The 23184-nt window shown below is 40.1% G+C and overlaps 1 protein-coding gene across 1 annotated transcript in view; it reads left to right on the top strand.

Moving 5' to 3' along the window:
• Positions 1-23184, top strand: part of MYLK (myosin light chain kinase) — a 195354-nt gene that overhangs the window by 113719 nt on the left and 58451 nt on the right. The window contains exons 14-18 of the mRNA XM_058809539.1: positions 206-452; positions 7975-8055; positions 8412-9307; positions 18942-19058; positions 22380-22460. Of these exons, the coding sequence (XP_058665522.1) occupies positions 206-452; positions 7975-8055; positions 8412-9307; positions 18942-19058; positions 22380-22460 (1422 nt within the window). The remainder of the gene's footprint in view (positions 1-205; positions 453-7974; positions 8056-8411; positions 9308-18941; positions 19059-22379; positions 22461-23184) is intronic.

Here is a 23184-nt window from a genome sequence, read left to right as displayed (position 1 = left end):
GCCAAGTAAATGATTAATTTTAGTACGAACACAAGTTACTTCCAAAATTAAAGTCTGACTTATTTTCAGATTAAAAACTTATACCATGCATGTTCGAAATAACTTTCCTTGCCTGTGATTGCCTTCCCTGAAATTAGTTAGCTTAGTGGTGGCATTCAATCTTGGCATTTTCTTCTGACTTGTAAACTGTGTTTGTAAACTACAGAACCTCAGGATGGTATTCAGCCCTGGTTCATTAGCAAACCAAGATCAGTGACAGCAGCTCCTGGGCAAAATGTCCTGATATCCTGTGCCATTGCTGGAGATCCTTTCCCCACTGTTCACTGGATTAAAGATGGGAAGGAAATAATGCCGGGATCAGCGTGTGAAATCCTGCAAAATGAAGATATCTTCACACTGGTCTTGAGGAACGTGCAGTCACGTCATGCAGGGCAGTATGAAATTCAGCTCAGGTACGTTGTCCGTGAAAAAGAACCAATTGGTTATATTAAAGACCAATTATTTATATTTACCTTCAAGTTAAAATTCCCACTCAAAGAAGACAGGAGTCCCATCCTATTCAAGTGGAACATTAGGGTACTAAAGGAACAGAATATTTCTGACGGATAAAAAAAGAACTAATAAAAATCCAAGAGAAGAGAGGAAACACAAGAAGAGTCAGAAAAAAAACGACAAAGTAGTATGGCTTCTTTTTGTGATCCTATAAAACAAAGCTTTGTGGCAGCAATGTGGGAAGCAATTTCTAGCAAGGAAAACCAAAATCAATGTCCTGAGTTTTGGAGCTATTGTTTATCATGTTTGGCATCTCTCTAGGTATTTGTAAGGATGCCTCTTTCCATGGGAACAAGCTTTCTAGGGAGGGCAGTTACACAAGATCCATACCTTTAAGGGGAAAAGTGTTTCCTGGCCATGTTTGAAATGTCTGAATCTTGTAAGCAAGTTCTCTCCTTTTGCTGACATATCTTTGAAATAAGGCACCTTGATGCTTTGAACATCTTGTCATTCCTACAATATCTGGAAGAGTTGTTTTGAATTTAATTGTATTTTATTCTGGTAGAATAATTGGACTTTAAATGAAGAGTTAGATTTGCTAGATCCTTACCTTTTAGAAAGTGCCACAGCGCTTTACACCTGCAATGGAAATCATTCTGTGCTATTTACTGTGCATAGATGTAGTTCCTTTACTTGGCTAGTGTTTGGGCCTTTCTTTATTAAAATTACTTCATCATCATGAGCATTTGAGTCCATTACACTGGAAGAAAATTATCTGGTTTTCTCCACACACTCACTTTTTAGGCCAGGTGTACAAGTCTGAATTATCCTTTGCCTACTTGCAAATCAATTACCCATATCTTCTTAATGCAAGAAAGGAGGGGATTTCTTAATAAATTCAACCTATTTAGCTTGTAAACAATGAGTTTAATTTTTTATAGACATAGTTTTTTTCTAACCAATGTGGCCCAAATGATGGATATGTCACTATGTAAATGTCTCCTAGCTTGAAGGTATGATTTCATGGACTATGACAGGCAGACACAAAGAAGCTTCAGTATATTTTAGTGTTTAAAGTCAAATGAGGCACTTATTTTTCTTCAGAAAAGGATGTTTTAGAAAATTACAGGTGTTGAATATCAAGATTTTCTATAATGTTTTTCTATACTTAATTTCAAGTCTTATTAACATTTATGTAGGTAGAGCCACATGTGCTATGACCTTCCTGCAAATCAGCTCTTCAGTAGATTTAGGCCCTTTGTAGTCTGCAATAAGCTGTGAACTGGCTCATTTCAGAGCTGGCTTTTTTGCAATTGGCCCAGGTCATCTGGGACATTCATAATGCTCATTTGAGCAGCTCATGTCTACAGAAATCCTTGCATTTATTTTCCTTTGGGGATCAGGGGTGTTCTACCACTCAGTATCTCTGGCAGGATTAGAAATGCCGGTTCAATTTCATTCAGGTCACCAACCTCAACAGGAGACAGCAGAAACTGTGAGAATTGCTCCTTGCTGCTGGTACATTTCCACACCTCAGTGTGTTTGCCCTGGGCATCTTCTCTTATGATATGCTGGTTCCACTTGGAATGAAAAGACAATGAGATATTTCAGCAAAACTTCAGGGGTGGAAGAATGAAAGAGGACAAAGGAGAGCCAAGAGAGTTTTGTTGGGACTGATGTAGGACTGTATTGATCAGGTGTAGTTGGTGATCACTCAGATCAAATTCATCACTGGAGCTCTTTTTTCAAAGTAGAAGTCTCATATTATCATAACTCTGGAATGTACACTTAGAAAGGAAACTATTCCAGACAATGAGTAGATGAGAGGAATTTTTAGGGGGAAGGACAAAAAGTAAAGTTGTAGCTCTAAAACAAGAAAGCAGATTACATGCTAGTTGTAGCCATTCCCTCTTCCTTTCACTGCAGAAATAGCTGGGGACCTCACAAAGATCCGTGCATACATTCTGGCTTTTTCTAATCCATAATGAGTAATGCTGTGCTGCAATTACAGCAAAGGGAATGCTGATACCTCATTCTACCCTGCTGTCATTTGTAAAATTCCAGTGAATGATCAGAGAACAGAAAGTCATATGTTTTTAGGCACTGGATGTGTACTGTGAGTAACAGAGAGGTAACAGCCTCAGGCATATGAAAGGAGCCAAAAATCAGCTGTGTAACTTTGAGTTAGCAATAGAGTTGCAGTAATCTTCAGCACTAAATAGTCTTGATGAAACAGCTGTTGAACTGGCTGCATTTGTCTTGAATACTTGATTAAGAAGTGTTTATATATTCAGAAACTGTTTTAACAGTACCTGAGAGGAAGAGAGCTGTGTTTTGTGTCTTTCTCTCAAAAACTCCTACAAAGTCCATTAACAAATATGGAATAACTGAGGAAACATAAATCAATTCACTAAAGAGTTTACCGAGTTGACAGTAGGCTATTTTTAAACATAATCATTTTCATTTCAAATAAAATGTGCAGCTCCTTTTCACATATTAATTTTAGAAGCAGGTTGCATAGCTGCTCTTAGGGAGTCACTCCTTCTCCAACTCTCTTAATTTAGTCCAGGCACAGTTTCCTATTAGTGTTAATTATTTTACCATTTTGTTCTCCATTATTCTTAAACTCTAAATTCTGTCCTGATACCTCCACAATTCTTCTGTTGTGTTGGCTGATCACAAATTAAAACTTTGGTCTTAATCTGTTTGATTAAGATCTGTTTGACTCTTGCTGGTTCTTTCTCCTTCAGTTAGAGTGAGCTGATAAGGGTGTGGAACCCAGTGTGATCCTGGTGTTATCCATCCATGATTGTTCGTTGGCTTTCCATCTTACCGTCCCTCAGCATTATTTAGAAAACATCTTTGCTTTGCCTTATACTATTTAGCAGACTTATAAGACTGGATTTTTAGCCCCTTCTGGTCCTTTTTTTTAAACCTACACAGGCCTGATTCCTCTATATTTGCATTTTTTATTTTAATTGTCTTAATAATGTTCCATTGAGCCTGTTATGTCTCAGGCTCTGAGGAATAGTGCTGCATAAATATTAAAAGAACAGATTCACCCACTTCTGCAGCTCATCTATTGAAATTTGGACATTTTACAGCCTTCAAAATGCTTAAAATGGAAAATAAAAATCCTTTTCCCTACTCATAAAAACAAAGATACCTATTTCCCCTCCTATCTTTTGCATCCTTCCAGTGATGCAGGCACTGGTATCCTGTTATCCCAATATGACTTTTCCATATTCTTTCAGTGCGTACATGATAAATGTGAGAACTGGACAGAGACTGGGATTTTTGAGCAAAACATTTATCTTCATAGCAACACAATCAATATGAGACACCTCAGAAATCATGCTGCAGTTCCTTAAACAAATCATCTGCTTTTTTATCCTTTGTCTTCTCAGACATGAAGTGTTTTTCTTCTCCCACACTCCATCTTCCATACAAGCTTGGTTAGTGTTGATTAGTATTGATTTAGATATTTTGATAAATAATGTAAAAGCACTCCTAAGATTACATTTCATTAAGCTAAACAGTAAATATAGCTCTGTCTTTCTGTAAAATTCAGTTTGCAAACCTTGTTTTCTCCTATTAATACATTGTCTATTTTTAGAGAAGAAAGCCATTACTCCTTCTTGTTCCATCCTCCCACTTAGTGCTGTAAAATGCAAATTAAAATATTGTTCTTTCAGGTACAAAAAGCTTTTGGCAAAACATTCAAGTGAAGTAAATGAGTGTGTCCTCTTTGAAGCCAGTAGAGCTGTTCTGCTTTATACCAGCTAGAGTTGTGATCCAGTAGATCATCTGCTTTCTTTGGGGCTAAAGCTTCATGAAGTCTGGGCTATCTCTCCATTTTACTCACAGAGAAGCTTCAAAACCTCTTTCTGAGGATTTGCAGTTACCTGTACTGAAGCACCAGCTATAAGTCGGGATCAACTTCTTCGCCCCTTTCAGTTCATTCTTGAAAAAATGTCATTTACACTGCAATATTTATTTCACACTTGGTAGGCTGGTAGGAAATTTCAGTATGTCCCCTCAGTATAATTACAACTGCTTTTTTTCCTGCTCCTCCAGGGAGTGCTTCCTAGGGACATGCAGACAATAAGTCTCATCTAAGGTTCAGTGAAAATATTTGAGTAGGTTCTGCCAAGAAACTAGTATTTCAAGATATTTTGAACATAAAAGCCATTCCAGAGAAAACTGATCCCACAATAGGACACAGAGCTATTTTTAAAATTGCCTCGGGCTTTGCAGCTGGGGTTTTATTTGTTTTTGGTGGGCTTTTTTATTAATATTCCTTGACATTTTAAAGATAAGACCTGTGCATGAGCATTCTACAGAATAGTCCTGCAAAAGTCAACAGTTCCAGGCACTTCTTCACAGCAAAGCTACTAAGCACAGGTTTTATCCATGTCTATCATTATTCCACAATAACAGAGCCACTAAGATCTGTCTGGGTTTTGTTGACAAAATGCCAACACAGAGAATCTCAAGCTGCACAAGTAATGTTTTTATTACCTAGATTCAAAACAGGAGAGATGTGAAAGACTTGAAGATGTGCCCATGTACTGCGAGGCTCTCTTTTTGCTAACTGCCCCTATGCATCTTTGCCTTGCCTGGATTCTGAAATTGTATAAATGTAAAAAACATTTACCAAGGTTCTGGAATTATTCTTGATTGAAATTGGTATTAAATCACCCAATCCTTCTTCATTTTTCTTGGCTTGTTTCTCTTTTTCCATCCTGTGATCTCCAAGCTGGGTCAGTGTTTTTAACTTCACCTTTTTAGACTCTGTCACTGAATTCAGAAGACAAGAATTTGTTCTCCCTGCTCCTAAAATCATCAGTTTGATTTCACTGGGAGCAGGCCTTACCCTGGGAAGGCTACACTTTTGAACAGACACAGACTCAAGTTTTGTATCCAGTAGTCTGCTTTTCAGCCATTCATGAATCAGAAATCATAATTAAGATCAAAAAACTACCTTGTGAATAATTTTTCCATCTAGGTACTTGTATGTCCCACAGTTGCCATAATTTGTAAGTGCTTCCCAAGGTTTTAAAAATAGAAAGAACAAAATGCTCTCCTACTTTCTTACCCCCTCCTTTATTTTCCAAACCCTGTGAAAAATAGCTTACTTTAGAAGGATTTACTTTGCCTGCCTTATTTGCTTCTTCGCATATGCAAAGAATTTGCAGAGGGAAAGATGCCTTGCAGAAATGGGTCCTGCAGAAATGCTGCCATTCTTCACAGTGTCAGGACCACATGCAGTATCCCTGAATTCCTCTCCTGGGACACTGCTGTCTCTGTTACTTCAGCCTCTCCCACTGGTGACACAATTCTTGTGGACAAATATTTTTACCAAACAGTCATGGCAGAAGCTGAGCAGGGCTGCCTCAACATTTAATGTACTCTGCAAATTGTCTGTACTTCAGCATGCATGGCTTGTCCTTTGTCAGCTCTGGATTGGTTTTAAGTCCTGAACAGGAGGGCTCTTCAGGTAAACCAGCAGCCTGTTAAAGCCCTGCAGAACTGGTGAATGAGCAGCTCCAGAGCTTAAAAACTTTGGAGAAGCAGAGAAAAAAACCTCAGGAGTTCCAATAGCAGCAAAAGGGGCCAGTTTGAAATGCATTATATGAAAACAAGAGATTTTCAGCAATGTTGCTACCCTGCCATAATTTTATGCCAATCAGTATGTTGAGAGGAGGTGACTTGCTATTCTTATTATTTATCTTTCCATTTGTCTTAGCTTCTTTCTATTTCTCGTGCTTCCAAATGGAGGCCACACATATGAGTGAGTAAGAATGGCAGATCTCCAGTGCAGGGCTGAGTTCAACGCTCTGTGCCTTGACTTGGATCCTCTCCTGCCCTTTGGACAGTTTCTGTTTGGTACTCAGATATTATCTAGTTTTTTGTATTGAAGGAAATGAGGACTGTGGCTTTCAGTGCTGTCCTCATGGATTGCTTTCAATAGCAGTTTGTAGTGTACATATTCTGACTTAATGGATGTCAAAGTGTTAAAACATTCCTCTGGTTTCTTGTTGTTAGTGGTCTTAAGATATGTTTCTATCAGCAGGGCCTTTACTTTACAATCAAGATACTTTGATCAAACCTACCAATTTCTTTGTAGTTTTCATGGTAGGCTGATCCACTGTTTCTCTTTCTAAAGCAATAGAAATCAAGGGAAATATATCTGAGAAGGTGATGGCACTCATTGCTCTTATAAAGACAAAGTTTTGTGCTGAATATGTGATTCTGTTATCTGTGTTATCTTGCCTTCACTGCAAGTTAAAAATGGTTGAAATTATAGGGGGTTTTTCACACAAACAGTACCATATCTAGGAAAGTATTTCCATGCTCTATTTAAAAACCAGGCCAGACAATATATTTATGGCAAGCTAGCAGTCCTGAGTCCATGTTTTAAACGTCAGGGCTAAGTGGACTTGAAGGTGCTCTTATCTAGCAAGTTCAAAGCAGAACACAGCTGGGAAAACCTGCCTCTCTTGCCCTCCTCCCCTCCAACACATGTGTTTTGCTCATGTCCAGGAAATGTTTTCAGTAGCAAAAATTGGTTTTGCTCAAAAAAGATAAATAATCCAGGACTTTCTAGCTTATACCTAAATTGGGAAGGACAGAAGTGTTTTCACTAATAAAAGGTATTTCTAGTCCTTAATCAGTTCAAGTCTGGTTTTTTAATAGCAGTCAGGGGAGTGGTGGCAATAGTTACACAACTGCTGCCCCGGGGGAGTTAAATTTTGCTTTTGGCATCTCCTGTGTTAAGCAGAGAAGAGCTGTTTGGGGCTGGAAGAATGATATATATCTGCGGGAGGGAGGGAACTGCAGGGGAGCGGGGAGCACTTTAAATGAATTCTTTAATGGGAGCCCTTTCCAGAAGGCATCCGTGGTATTCCTCTGCAAAAGGAAGAATAAGTACTCAGCACCATATATGGTGACACTTTTATGTTTTTTAATATAAACATGTGCAGGCTGGAGCAATCCGTGTGGATGGGTTTTGCTGATTGGTTGGGCCAGAGGGGAGGGAAGGAAATGAGACCCTGTTTTTAATATCTTAACATTAGAAAACTTAAGAGCTTGGGTTTGAATAAATAAACAGTAGGCAGAGTTGGAAGGATTTTCAGCTTTGTAAAATAGCCCTTTCCTCTGTCTTGATTTTCCAGCTTTTGTATTTGTTTTCCTTTAGCTTGTTTGTTTGCAGCTGCTTCATTCTGTAAATTGCTTTGATTTTTGTTCAGGGAGTATGTTGTTCCCAGATAGCAACAGATCAGTAAAAGCTATTTGAGATAGCTTGGCTCCAAATATAAGGGGACCAAATTGACTCAGTCAATCCCCTCAATGCTGGGCATAGAAAAGGGGAATGGCACACTGGGTTTGAGCTGCTTTAGTGCAACACACAATCACTTAGCTCAGGCAAGTTACAGAGGAAGAAACCCCTGTTTTTCTGATTTCACTTAAATATTTCAGGAACCAAGTTGGAGAATGCAGCTGCCAGGTGTCCCTGATGCTGCGGGAGAGTTCAGCTTCCACAGCAGAAATGCTCAGAGAGTGAGTATTTTTCCCAGGGACTTGCATGGGTGGGTTCTATTTTTTGCTCCGTTAATTCCCTGCCCTTACAGACCCAGGCTGGCTGCTGTTCAACCTAATCCCCAAATGTGACCCAACAAATTGTTTTCATCATACAAGCTAAGCACATTGTACCAAGCCAGAGTAGAGATCTTTTTTGTTTGTGCCCTTATATGGCTCCTGAAGTCATCATTGATGCAATAAACTAATGGAGTGTGCTCCTCTAATCAACCTCCCCTTCTATAAACACATTTTATTCCTGCTCTGAGATTGTTCCCTGACATTTTTAAACCAGCCCCTTTCCTGGCTCTCTCTTTCTTTTCTTTTTCGGATCATAGTGGGAGGGAATCAGCCAGCTCTGGAGAGCAAAGAGATGGTGGAGATCATGGTAAACTAACATTTGGTAGAACAAGTGGCTTCAAAAAGAACAGCAGTGTAACCAGAGTAGCTGAGGAAGAGCAGGAGGACGTCCGAGGCGTGCTGAAGAGGCGAGTGGAAACACGGGAGCACACAGAGGAGAGCCTGAGGCAGCAGGAAGCTGAACAACTCGATTTCCGTGATATTTTAGGCAAGAAAGTCAGCACCAAAAGTTTTTCTGAGGAGGAACTGAAAGAAATCCCAGCCGAGCAAATGGACTTCCGAGCAAACCTGCAGCGGCAGGTCAAGCCCAAGACCTTGTCAGAGGAGGAGAGGAAAGTCCATGCTCCCCAGCAGGTGGACTTCCGCTCTGTGCTGGCCAAGAAGGGCACCCCAAAAACCCCATTGCCAGAGAAGGCACCACCTCCTAAACCTGCAGTTACAGATTTCAGGTCTGTGCTGGGCTCCAAGAAGAAGCCACCTGCGGAGAATGGCAGCGCCGGCACCCCTGCACCGAACGCTCGTGCCAACTCTGAAGCCCAGAATGCGACCCCCAATTCTCAAGCCCCTGTTGCCAAACCAGCAGTGAAGAAAGAGGAGAAGAATGACAGAACCCCAAACTGTGAACGTGGGTGTGCCGTGGTGGATGGCGGAATAATTGGGAAAAAAGCTGAAAACAAAGCACCAGCAAGCAAACCACCAGCAAGCAAAGGAACAGCACCCTCCTTTACAGAGAAGCTTCAGGATGCTCAAGTAGCTGATGGTGAAAAATTGGTCTTACAATGTCGGATTTCCTCTGATCCCCCTGCAGCTGTCACCTGGACTCTAGACAGCAAAGCCATCAAATCATCTAAGTCTATTGTCATCTCCCAAGAAGGTAAATGAATTGCATTACAAGCCAGCTGGATGGCACACTGTTATATCTGGCTCTTGATTATTAATATTTAGTTCATTAAAGGTAATGCAATATTTATTTAAGTCCTGTGCCAGTAACTGTTTCCAGATGCAGCTTTCTTGTTATTTCAGTGGAGTACACAAGGAACAGTATTGTTTGACATTTCTTGCAGATTCCCCTTTAACAGCCTGCAGATGTAAATTTTATAAAGTTGAACTTCTTGCATTTTTAAATGCTGTTTACATTGCTAACACTGTTTAAGGAGCTGGTACATGATGCTTATTTAAACTAAGCTTTAAGGATTTAGAACATTGAAAGCATAATAATATTATTGCTGGTTTACAAATTCTAATTGAATTCTTCTGTATGTTTAATATTTCATGCTTTTTATTGCAATAAGAAACACAGAAGCAAAGAGGGGTTGTGTCATTGAAAGAAATTACTACAGCTACAAGTTAAGGTCAGAGTTGAGAACAGATTTCCAGTGTATTTAAAGCCCCACCACATATGCTTCTGTTGCCATTACAAGCAGTGAAATATTTGAACTGCACTGGCTTGGTGACTTGAACTAACTTCAAAACTGTATAGAATTTGGTAGAAATCCTTAGAGGGAATACTTATTGTTTTCAAACTGAGTGATTCCCTTATATTTCACATTTTGGATGATCAAACCCACTAGACTGTTTTTTGCATGAAATTTAATGTATCTAGACAAAATATATTTTCCTTGGGGCAAAAATAGGAAGGAAGGACAATTGATAGCACAAAAAAAACCCCTTCTTTACTTCATATGTGTTCCATAAAACACTGAGGAAATTATCTGGAGAATTATATCCTCTGGCACATTGTAGCAAAAATGTTTGTGTTCACAGTGAGAATTACAGCTTGAAACAGGGGTCTGCACTCTTATTTTCCAATCTTCCTTCATATAATCCAGGTTATTTTTAGTGTTACCAAATGATAACCAAATTATTATGCAGAACAGTTCAGCACAACCAGTGAATCCCTGTGCAGTGTTCCAAGCAGAGTAACACAGGTGTTCTCCTGACGTGGATGCAGTCAGAAATTGCATTGTCCTCAGAGAGGCTTGGGGTACTTGAGTAGAGCATTAAGGAGATACCAAAGTAAGCAGATGGAGTAAGGCAAATGGTAGCAGGTGCATTGTGTCTGGCCTGTGTCTGAAGTAGCATAATGTGTTTTTTGGGGGGTTTTTTTCTGAGTATGTGTTGGTTTTCAGCTAAGGGGACTGCATAGAATAAGGATCAGTATCATGTACCTGAGCAAACATTGACTGGTGGAAATGCCATTCTTACAAAAAGGACTGACAGAATCAGTCAGCTTAGCCAGCCCTATGCTGGAAGCAAGATTTCAAGGTTTTTCCTGGAGTTGCTCAGAGTGGAAAATAAATTATATCCCAAAGTTCCATGGTTCCTGTCAAAGTACATCAGATAGACAGCACCTCTGTACCAAAGCTTCTGAGCTATGGTGGAGCCTCCTAAAGTCCCAAAGCTTTAGTGTTACAGTGCTGCAGAAAGCTGTTTACTTCACTGAAATAATCAGAGTAATTGACTATTATAATCCCCCAACTCTTAATCACTTTATAAAATGGTATTGTGGAGCTGCAAATCGAGGGTAGCTGTTTGCAGTGAAGTGATGCTGATGTCCACAAATGTTCAGTCACCTGTCAGAGCAGGGCTGGAGGCTTCTCCCATCCAGGTTGTCTGGGCTGGGTGACACTCCTGGTCACAGCACTCCAGAGTGTCAGGCTGTAGCAGTGCTTTCCACTGAGGTCAGGATCAAAGCTCAGCCCTGCAGAAGGAATTCACTGTTCCAGGAGTGCTTCCTGCAGGGGGTGAAGACACTGTCCTTGTGTTCCACTTGTACCTGCACTGTTGCACTTTAGCCATGCTTAGGAGTCAGTGTTGTCAGTATCTCAAAGTTAAACTTTCTTCTGCACATATTTGCAGAGGCTCTTGGAAAGAAATATTACACAGGGCTCTGAGTTTTGTCCTTTAATGGAAAGACAAGGAATGAGGATTAGAACTATTTTTTTTAAACCTTATTACATACCCTCTGGTACACTGGGTGCATTGCATGATGGTCAGTTTTGGTTTTTTTCCTGACAGTACCTGCTAGCTTTGGCTCTTAGAGCAGAATGTGTTGCTGCTCTCTCATTGTAAGACTCTTTCATGCCAACTGTTAAGTAATTAACTAGGTATGCATGATACTTTAAGTTCCAGATTTCATAGAGATTCAGTTTTCTCTGTTTCCCTAATTAGGAACACATACTTACTTGAGGGAACCAAGAGAGGAGAAGGAATAACTGGAATAACAGACTGAAACTGAGAAATAGCAAATTCAGTCAGCATCAGGAAATACTGTTCAATAGGGAAACTGAATGGATTAGTCTCATAGATAGTGTTTGGAGCAGCTTTAAACACAGAGAGCAACAAGAACACTGGATGCAGCACACAGCAGGCCACAGGAAAAGTCCCAGTTTCCATCCTTTGCCCCAAACACTGAAAATGCAACAGCATCACACCCACAGGTGTGCCTCAGCAGCAGTGCCTCTGTTAAAGCTTGGAGCAGCATTTAGTGGGCCCTGGAGGTAATGCCCTAGAGTCATCCTTACCTGGAAGAGGGTTGAGTCTGTGGGGAACAAGAGAAATTCAGAGCAAAGAGACATAGCTCAATTTAGATCTTGCAAAGCCATTTCTTTATTTCTTTGCTATGACCTTGCCCCTCCTTGTGTTCAGCAACAAAATTCTCTATAGAGGAAGAGGATAGTCTAGATCTGTTCTTAGCCATTTCACCAACTGCTTTGTGGTATTGTGATGTTTGGTGATGACCATGGGGGTTTTTTCCAGATTCACCAGAGGTATTTCACAATGACTTACATGTTCTTAATGAGCTGCATACTGGAAAATTCCTTATCTAGAGTAAAGCATGTCCATCTGCTTCTTAGCCACACTACTAGCCCATCTTAGTATGGAATATTGTCCCACAGACTAGTCAGTGTAAGTAATGCATGAACTCCCAGAATGCTATGTAATTGTGTTTTGGAAATTGAATTATTTCTCTCTGTCATTCCCAGAAGAGAGAAAAAAAAAAGGCAAAAAGAGACAGAAGTTTGCTCATCTCCTGGTGCTAAATATGTTGTGAAGGTAAATACATAAAATTCAATTTCAGGAACATGTGATTAAACAGTGGCATATTTGGCCAGGAAGGTCAAACTTAGTTAGAAATATACTTGTTTGTAACAGGTTCACAGGATAGGCAAACTATGTAAGAACTATGTGTAGTCACTCACTGAAAATAACTTTCCTTGGCATATTTGTCCTAGCTGATACTGAGGCCCTTTGCCAGTTAGAAACAATGCTGTTCACAGGTCTCCCCTGTGCTTGCAGAGCCTGACTGACACTAAATTGCCCACCCAATGCAGTTTAGCCACTGGAGTGCAGGAGAAGGGAGAGTGCCATCCCTGCTTCTGCACCATTGGAGAAGCCTGGGTACAAACACCAGCATCAGAATAGTCTGTGACTGGTAAGGCCTTTGCCAAAAGAAGAGCTAAACCCTGCTCAAAAAATGCTTAGGCATATTTATGCAGCAATTGGGTGATTTCTGGTAATCTAGTGCTTGTAGTGTATTCCATTATTCCAGGGTTAAGTTTAGTTAGAAGTCAGAATCTGGGCAGCATTATCCTGAATATCACAATCCCAACAATAGCTGATAGCATGTCATTTTCCCTCCATTTTACATTTCAGCTATTTTCCCTTTGAAATCATGAACATCAGTACACTTTTTCTTCCATTCCTTTTTACATTTCCCCAAATAGTACTCTGTTGGTTGATTGGCAGGATTTTTGGCTTAATGTATCATTTTTATGATGAAGTGAGGTCTTGCACTATTTTTCTGATGTGGAACAATTTATTTAATGGTTTGATTTTATATTTTTCTTCTTTTAAACCTGTCAAAGTGCAATTATCTACATTGCTGAGAAAGATATTAATGTGCTTTTTGCCCATTAAAGATCAAAATAAGTGGTTGCTAACAATAAAAAGAGGGTGCTCATAAATTGGAGCATTATACATGCATACAGTATGGGGTAGATGATGCATGGTTAAGAGCCTCTTTAATGAGAGGCTTCTTTGCTTGAAGTCATGGGGGGCTTTTTGTTTGGAAAAAAGTTTTTAAGAAGGCTCTAGCAGACATTGCAGTGAAGTTAGACATATAAGGACAGAGTAGAACAATTTTCCTCACAGAGTGAACCCTTTAGAACAGGACCCATTTTGTTCTACATTTGTATAGCACTGGCCCAGCAGTGCCCTGTGCTACTCTCCTGCTGTCCTCTTGGACAGAAAATCCACTGAGAAAGTTCTTGCATGGCTCAAAAAGTTGTTCTGTAAGATGGCAGTGAAGGGGTTGTGCACAGCATCCTTAGTAAACTGGCCAGCTGAGATGTATGAGTGAATACAAGTCTAAACTCACACATTTGCCATTTTTTAAGTCAGCTTGCTCTGCTTTGTTTGGATAGATTTAGTACTCTGTGACTATATAGATGGAAGAGGAACTTTCTAATGTAGACTCAGGTAGCAGTGATGCTGTAGCTCAGAAAATGCCCTGAGTTTGTGTTGCTTTGTCTAAACCAGCATTTTTTTCTTCCCAAGTTTCTTGGCAGCGTAGAGATTTGGTAATCTTATTAGTAATAATGCCTTAACAACTTTCTTGTGACTTAAGTCCTAAATCTTCCTACCAGTCATGCAAGTCTACATCTGCCAGTCCAGCTAGGAACTGCCGTGACTTTTTTGTTTTCTTTTTAATCAAATTTGAGCAAGAATTTGCTGTATGACACAACTCTATGCACTGCTGAAAGCAGATGCATTTTGCACTCTACAAAAGCTTCTTCAGAAAGTTTAAGGTTGGGGAGATCATCTGAGCATCAGTTCTGACACAATACCATGTTTGTCACAGGCCACATTTCCCTCTGCACTGTCATTTATGTCTGAATTTGTTCTCTTCCAGAAAATGCATGAAGTGTGGTTTTAAATACAGCAAAAGAGAGATATTCCTATAACCACTGGCAACTTATTGCAAAGTCTAGCTATTCTAGTAAGAGTTTTGTTATTAAATCAAGAACCAAAGCAATGCCTTATTTCTAACTTGACAGAAAGGCTTTAGCTCTGCAACCAAGATAGCTTTCTCCTTTTTTTGAAACTTGACAAGTCAAGCTCTTACTGACTTTCTCTCCATAATGCACTTCATCCAGCCCTTGGAGGCTTGGGGTTGTTTTGTTTGGTTCTCTTTCCAATACCTCCTCTCCAGTTGCTGTTAGTTTATTATCCTATTTAGAAAAGAGGAAGCAGGATCATGTGTGGGTATCAGCATCAGTGAGAAGGAGATCACCTTCCTGTGGCTGCCCTTCCTAGAGGTTATTGGTCCTCCTTCTACCTCACAACTTTGGAACTCATGTTTGTCATTTCTCTATTAAGCCTTTAAACCTCCTGCATATACAGCATCCCTTGCTGCCATCAGAGCTTTTCTTTTCACTATCTCAAGCTCCATTTTCTTTGAGTGAATGGGTCTCAGCTTAACAAGTAAATGACATTGTTTAGGAGGACTGCTCTGCTAACTTTTCCCTTTCCAAAATTCTTTCTAGCATCTGTAAATTTATAAAAGTTAATTTATGAGTACTTCCATGTCATAGACTAAAATATTTAATAACTTGGGTCCTAGTCTGATCACAGAGGAAATCCACTAGAAACAGACTGAGTGATGATTTCCTATTGCCAGCTTCTTCAGGAGATCTTTATTTTGGACATTCCTAAATCAATGTCCTTTATATAGTAATTAATAATTAATTGTATAGCATTAACTAAAATCAGAATAATGTGATTTATCACAAAATATTCAGTAAGGGTTAAGAAATTACCTTTGCACAGATACATTTGCTGGTTAAATGTCTAATGTTGGGAATCATGAAAGTAGGTTTCTTACATTGTTTTCCTTAAAACTCTATCAATTATCAATAATTACATTTGACATTTTTTCTACTCTGAAATTCATGTGGTTTTTTTAAGTGTTTTTTCTGTTGTCATTGAAACTGTAGTCAGTATTTTCCTGGTCAGTCCACTTGTCATTTTTAAATATGACTGTGACACTAGCACACATTTGAACTTGCCCAGAAAATTTAAGATTTATTAGAAAATTAGCTCTGTAAGCCAATGAGTTCCTTAAAAAATTATTATGTCTCTTAGGCACAATTTTTCACAGACCAGTGTTTATTAATATTACCAAAATATTCCACAGTACTTTCTTGTACCATGGGATACAAATGAGAAATCCATAAACTTGAGTCTGCATCATGGGCAGGAATCAGGAGGTTGGCCAGCTAGATGCCACTGTGGGGAATGAGACTAAGGAGCTGTTTTTTGTTGGTTTGTGTATTTGTTTTATATCTGAGGTTGACTTTCTGGGGAGTTTCATGGAAAGAATGCAGAAGCCTAGAGATATTTTAAACTGTCTTGCACTATTTTTTGAGTAAGTCAGAGAACCCTTTAATAGCTCAAAATTCAAGAGAAAGGCTTTGTGTGTCTAAACTAGAGTCTCCAGTAAAGTATCAGCTTCTGTGGCTAAGTTCTTTTCTAGAGCTGCACCAGCCCCAATGTCTAAGTGGTAGATTCCAGTATTCATGTTTATTCCAATCCTGCACTTTGTGACAATGTTTGAGATCATCCGTGGCCTGCTTCCTAAAAAGAGTTGAGGGCTGGGGTGAAAAATATATAGCAAGCATTTTTAGCTGACTGGGATTTGTGAAGTGCCAGGATTTTGGAATACCCAACTGGAGTAACCAGTCTGGACTTCCTGGCAGCTCTGAGAAAATAAGCTTATTTCAGGTCATGATGGGGTTTGCAAAGGAAATACCAAATACTTCATTGAAAGACATTTGGCCTTCTAGCCCCGGGAATTGACTGTAGCTCTAGATCACACAACATAGGCCTGGTTGGGAAGTTTCCTGTCCTTATGAAATCTCATCAAGTTTTGCCTGGTTTTCAGTGGTTTGGGGTTTTTTTCCTGGTTTTCCATGAAAATGAGGTTTTGATAACCATGCTACCTAAGCCTTGCCTTATACTCCTGATCCAACCTGGCCAAACTTTCTGATCCATTGGCCAACTCCATACCAAGTCATAGTAGTCCACAGCTCCATGAATACTAGTGGCTGTATAAAGGAAAGTGACCCAAATTATCTCGTTTTCCCTTCACTCCTCCATTGAGGGCTGCTACTGTTGTATCTGGTGGCAGCAAGAAGCCCAGCAATCCCCATGTGTTTTGCATGCGCTGTTTCCTGGGGAGAAAAAAGAAGTGGAGGAAAATAGGATGCAGATTATTTCTTCTAGGAGGTGGGAGTTAGGAGGAAGAAGGACATGGCCCTTGAAAAAAAGCACATTTCCTTCACCCTCTTTCTCACAAAATAACTTCATTACATGAGTGTTGGGGAGTGACTCTGTGTCACATTAGTCTTCAGTGAGCTGAGGAAGGGCTTTTGGGCAGGTAGAAAACTGCAGAAGCTAAAGTAAATTCTGCATTGTTCCAGTCCCTTAATGATTCAGTTATTCTTACAGTAAACTTTCCTGCAGTAAAGTGGCCCGTGGTCTCCTTCACATGTATGTGTCCTTGTTCCATAGCTTATGGGTTTTTGTAATAGCATCTTTAGGTTTCAATGTGCAGTCTTTTCTAATCATGTTACATAGATTTATATAAATTCTTAGACTGGAAGTTATCTTTGGCTTGCTCTCCAAATGTCTCTTTAAACAGCAGAGACATGTGAATTTATATTTGCTAGATGCCTGCAAGAATACTTTTCTAATGTCTCTCCTCCATTTGGAATGGAACTGCAGCTCGTGACATTTTTGGCTTCAGCCTGACTCATGGAAAAGCGTTGCCTCAGGGAGGGCACGTGGATTTTCTTTTCACCCTGTGGTTGGCTGAGCACAGCCCATGTGAGTGAGGGGTCAGTGCTCCTCTTCTGAGACAGTTTTCATATCATTTCTCAGGGGAAAATAGTCATTATTTAGAGCTGCTTGATTTTGTGGAGGATTATAAAGTGGGGGAAAAATAATTTTCTTCTAACGAATGTGTGTTTTTGGCAAACCAAATTTGTTGGAAACCATTAGAATGTTTTTTATAAGATTTTTCTTGAATAATGACATCCATTTTTAAAATGAGAGAAAAATCTGAATGCCAAGATCATAATTGCCATGCCCAAATGGAGTTCATCTCCAAAGAGAACCAGTAAATTCCCAAAGTTCTTCAGATGGAGGGGAGTTCTTCTGCAGGTCCTTTTAATGGACCAGTATCACCTGTGCCTGTGCCATCTCCCACATCACAGGGGATGCATTTGATGGGGAGCCTGGGGTTGAGCACTCTGGGAATCTTCCAGTTACCACAGAGAGAAAGGTGCTGGAAAAATTCCTTACATCTCAGGAAACAGGGTAAATGTCTGGAAAAAAAATCCATCCGTTCTTTAATTAGGAATGACTGTGAGAAAGTCAAACAGAGGAAGGGGGAAGGTTTTACTGCAGCTGAGGTAAGTGGAGGGTGGAGGAGTTCTGGACAGGCCAACAGCAATGGGCAGAAGTGCACAAGGCCTCAGGCTGTGTTTAGGGGACAGACCCAGCTTTCCAGTGAAGAAGGAGAAAGCAAGCCCACACTTCAATTTCACTTAATTAGGGATATTTGGAAGGGGAAAGTGTGGAGCATTTTAATTGGGGGTCATCCTGGGGAGGAAAGCACTTCATTGTTCCAGGCAATGCAAGCGAAAGTAAGGGACAAGGTTCTTCTTCCTCATCCCTCATCTACTGGGAACAACTTCTATTTTGGTTCACAGAGTTTTCATTTTTAAGAGGAAATGTATTTCCCTTGGGTCGTACCAAGCTTCCCTTGGTAAATAACAAGCATATGTCGCATCCTGTGTCTGCAAACCCAATTAAGTCAAATTTTATGGTTTTGTTTGGAAAGAAATGGATTTGTTGCAGTGATAAATTTGATTGCCACTAATATGTTGGACTTTCTAATGGATGTTTTATAAGCAGTTATTCATTAGGCAATTCAAGCAAAAAGAAAACGTCTTTCAGTTGAGTTTTTAAACTTAGGCACTGAGCTGAAGTTCTGCTCTTACACACATGAGAGCAGAGTGCTCAAGGGAGTGCTAGAGACGAGGCTGCATCAAAACTTTGATAATGGTCACTGGACAGTAACCCTCTTATTTACAGTGCTACACTATGAGCGCTTTTGGAGAAAAGTCACCCGAGTGAGGACATCTGATCTTTGCTGTAAGACAAGAGCAGCAGAGGTGCTGCTCTGGGTCTTCTCTTCCTTTAGCAACCAGTTCAGGGCTGCATGGACTACTTGGAGTATCCTAGGGAAAAGGAGTAAGATTCAATTTTTGATTTACTTACCATTAATAAGGCTCCAATAAGGTTGATTTTTTAAGGAGAGCTTTCTCAAGCAGAAAAGATCACCAGTAGTGAAGGACTGGCTTATTTCTGCTCCTTACTAGCACTAAGGTTTTTGTGAGCTGCAGCCTAACATGCATTTGCTCTCTCCCTCCTCTGTACAGGGACACTCTGCTCACTGACCATTGAGAAGGCCATGCCTGAAGATGGGGGCGAGTACAAGTGCATAGCTGAGAACCCAGCAGGGAAAGCTGAATGTGCTTGCAAGGTGGTGGTAGAAGGTGAGTACTGTGCTGGGTACAAGAAAATTTTTCCTTAGAACTTACTCATTTCCAGCTTGTTTCCCAAGAATGACCTTTAGGGGCTACTTACACACACACACACACACACACACACACACAAAAAGAACTCTACCTCCTTCCCTTCTGTACTTTTTGGTCTACAGATAATTCAATGGCTACCATAAAGGAGCATGAGCAGAGAGACAGTACAGAACCAAGGGCTCTGGATGCTTTGTGCCATAATTTGTATTCTCCTCCTGTATTCTCCTCCTCCACTGTATTTCTAGAAGGTCTTTAGAGCAGTTAGCTGAACTTGTAAGATGTGTTTCTGAGCTGTGTGCATCCTTTGAGAGCCAGTGAGAATTGCCTGAGTGTCAATCTGCCTCAGGACTGCGTGTGGCACATCTACAACTCCCCACTTCTTGCATTCACAGATGTTTGGTTGTTTGATTTTCTCATGTAAGTGAGAAAAAATAAATTAGCAGCTCAACCACCCTTATGTTCCATAGTTTTAGAACATGGACTATTTACAGGCTGAGGTACTTGTTTTCAGCCATGGTTGTGCTGATGACACTGTACTCTTGTTCATTAGTCTTGGCCTGGGGCAAGGCCTAGGTGAGGCTGTATGACACAGATCTATAAAGCTGCCATGGAGTTCAAATTATTTAAGGGGCTTTAAGTAACCAAATGTCCTTCTTATCAACTCACCTTCTTGCGAATTTATTTCTGAATAATCTAATACTTTACATTGTGACCTAAAATGAACACAAAACTAGACAACAAGCCTAATAACAGAACTTGGGTACTGAACCTTCACTGCTGTGTTGCAGATGTGGTATCTGTGGCAGGAGATCTCAAAAAGAATACTATTATTTTTTTCCTAATGTTACATGACACAAGGTAAGAATGTGACTCTGTAACTCCTTACTAAAGACCAGTCTTCATGTAGCTGGAAAAGAAATTGATTAAATATTGATTACAATTAAATATACCTGTACCTTCTGTGATACTATGGTCACAGTGTAATCTGTCTTGGATATTTGATAAGCTATTTTTTATGATTCTGTAATTTAAAGTAATAAATTTTATCAGTGCTGAAATTCAAAGAATAGGCTTTAAGCAAAATCTAGTCACTGAAACACCTGAACCACCACAGATCCAGAGTGTTGAAGGATCAGATCATCAAAAGCTTAGCATTCAGTATTTCTCTAGAGCTGCCCTAGCAACTCTTAAGTGTCTCAGTCACTTATGTGTTTTTCCTCTGTCTTCTGATCTCCTTCAAGCAGTTGCTTTTCTTCCTGAATCTTCCCTTAGCCTATTTCCCACTTCAAGTTTCCTGCTGGACAATGCATGCTCTAGGAGGCTGCAGGTGGAGTTTGGCTTGCAAAGTTTGTTCCTGGGAGGCTGTGAGCGGCTGGCCTGGTGATGTGAGTGACATTACCTCAGCTGCCTGGCTTTCTGTGGTGCTGGTAGGAGCTCACTGCTCACATCATGCTGGGCACCAGGGTGACCACATTCCTTACCTCCATTCTGGCTGCCTCCTCTGCCTTTTTCATCCTCCACTGGCATGCTACTGAGAAGAGATTTTTGACAAATGGCACCATAGCAAACTCCAGCTATTTAGGAAAGACGCCATTTGATATCCCGTGTCTGAGACTGGCACAGGGGATGACTGTTATTTTTAAATTAGAATTGTGATCTAAAACAAGAGTTCAGATTTCTCCCTTCTTCAGTCCACTGTCAGGATCCCAGATGCTGATTTTTAGACTAAGTAACCACAGTCATTATATTTCTTTTGACATCAGGGACTCAGGATTGGAGGAATGCTTGATTTCAGTTGGCAGATCTGAAAAATCTGAGTGTCTGAACCCTCACACAGCTTTCTGCTCTGAATTATTTACTAGGAAATTCTTGCTTCCTCTGTTAGGAAGGAAACTTAGATGAATTTTCACACACTGTCACCTAGAAGAAGGTGACTAAAATAGATGTTTCCATAACATTTATGTAATCTTTTTCTCTGTAGCTAACAGCTGTCTCCCTCACAAATACTCTGAAAGCTGAATATTTGGAAGCTGTAAAGTGAAACAGCCATTGCTGAGATCATAATCTATAATCATACTCTTTCTTCCAAAGATAAATGTCAGTATCAAACAATGAGGCAAGCAGAGCTTGTTAGGATTTGCATTTTAGGTCACAGAATCCTAGAATAGTTTGTGTTGGAAGGGACCTTAAAGATCATTTTGCTCCAAACCCTGCCATGGCCAGGGACTGCTTCCCACAGATCAGGTTGCTCAAAGCCCCATCCAGCCTGGTCGTGAACACCCCCAGGGATGGGAAGTCCACAACCTCTTTGGGCAACCTGTGCCAGTGCCTCATGACCCTCACAGAGAAGAATTTCTTCCTAATATCTAATCTAAACTTTGCCTCCTTCAGCTTAAAGCCATTCCTGCTTGATGGGGCACTGCAGATCCTTGTGAAAGTCCCTCCCAGCTCTCCTGGAGCTGGTTTATGTTCTGGAAGGGGCTCTAAGGTCTCCCCAAAGCCCTTTTCTCTTCAGGCTGAACTGCCCCAGCTCTCTCAGCCTGTCTTCATAGGAGAGGTGCTCCAGCCCTGTGATCATGCTCAGCTTGGAATAACCTTTAAAAAAAGTTGCACCTTTTGTTTGTATCTCGTGTGGGATGCACATGGAAGGGAGCTTTATTGACTCCTAGCTGTTGGTATAGCCTGCAGTGATGAGCAGTTTCTGGATAAGAGCTGTGCAATTGTGAAAATAGTAGACTTTAGGTCCTGTGGTGTCCCTTTTGCTGTTTCTATTTAGGAATAAACAAATGGCCAAGAATATCTTCTTGGAGAGATTTAAACAGATGGAGGAAATGTTACTCTTCGAAATGGGTTAATCTGAATTGATCACATAGACAATGGAACAGAAGAATTACTTTATATCATTTCTTTTGAATGAAATTATGTTTTGATATGGCTTTGTTTCCGTTTTCTCTGCACTGCCTAACATGGTTTTGTGCACATTGTATTTGGTCTATTCAGCTAAAATACCTGTCAGCTTAGATGGGACCTCTTGTCTAGCTGCTTACTTGGGTTTGGATTCTGCTTTTGTAGAGGGTTTTTCCCTCTCTGCTCCCTCTTCCTTTCAGAATGTGACAGCAAATCTCCAGCAAATCTGTGCAGAAAATTCTTCTTAAAACCCTAAGGACAGTAATTTCCTCTAACTTTGCAGAAGGATACTAAATAAACCTTTTATTAGACAGCTTTTTCATTATTGATTTTCAAATAGGATTTGTATTTTATTATTTGTTTTGATTGCAGATACCTCAAAGACCTCAAAGTCTGCTGAGAAGAAGACCAAGAAGCCTAAGACCACACTTCCCCCAGTGTTGCCAACAGAGGGTAAGTGACTGTGATTTGATTTGCTTTATTTCCAGTGGAAACAAAAGAGTGCTTTGGGATTCTGTGGTCGTCCCCTTCTGTTTGCAGACATAGGATCAGAAGCCTGTGCTGTTTCTTTAGCCCTTGCACTTAAGTCATGTGAAATGAGTTTTTGCCATGTGGGGATTAGAAGTAAGAGCCCAAACTGCAAGTTCAGGCCTCACCCCTCTACTCTCTGTTTTTCATAATGGTGCAATAAACTTGTGACACAGCTTTATTTTTGGCTGCCTCTCAAAGAGCACAGAAATACTGGAGTAGTTTGCTTCAATTTGTGCTGTGTCCTGTGTAGACAATATGAAGTTTTACTATTGGTAAGCAAAGCATCTTGACTGAAATGCCCTGTAGAATTATCTGTCCTTTTTTGGCATGACCATGGAGAGTGATTTTGCAAATTTTGCATTCTTTTTTTTAAGCCTTAATGCTTAACTTGCTTCTAATACTTTCAGAAATAATAAATTAGCTATAAATTCCCATGTTTGCTACTCAGCATACATGCATTTGGTTAAGAGGAAACTTTAAATGCTAAAGGCAGGACAATAATATCAGTTTAGGAATTCCTAACACCAGTACTACTTATGAAATTAAGGGATACAAATATCTCTTAAATCAAAACTGGACTTTGAAAATTGTTTATCTAAAATGTCCGCCATGTGAGTTCCTAAAAAGATGTAAAGACATGGTTTAA

This window comes from Ammospiza caudacuta, chromosome 8 (assembly GCF_027887145.1).
Source record: "Ammospiza caudacuta isolate bAmmCau1 chromosome 8, bAmmCau1.pri, whole genome shotgun sequence".
NCBI classification, from domain to species: domain Eukaryota; kingdom Metazoa; phylum Chordata; class Aves; order Passeriformes; family Passerellidae; genus Ammospiza; species Ammospiza caudacuta.
The sequence above is the reverse complement of the archived record's forward strand: the minus strand, read 5'-3'. Positions and strand labels throughout refer to the sequence as shown.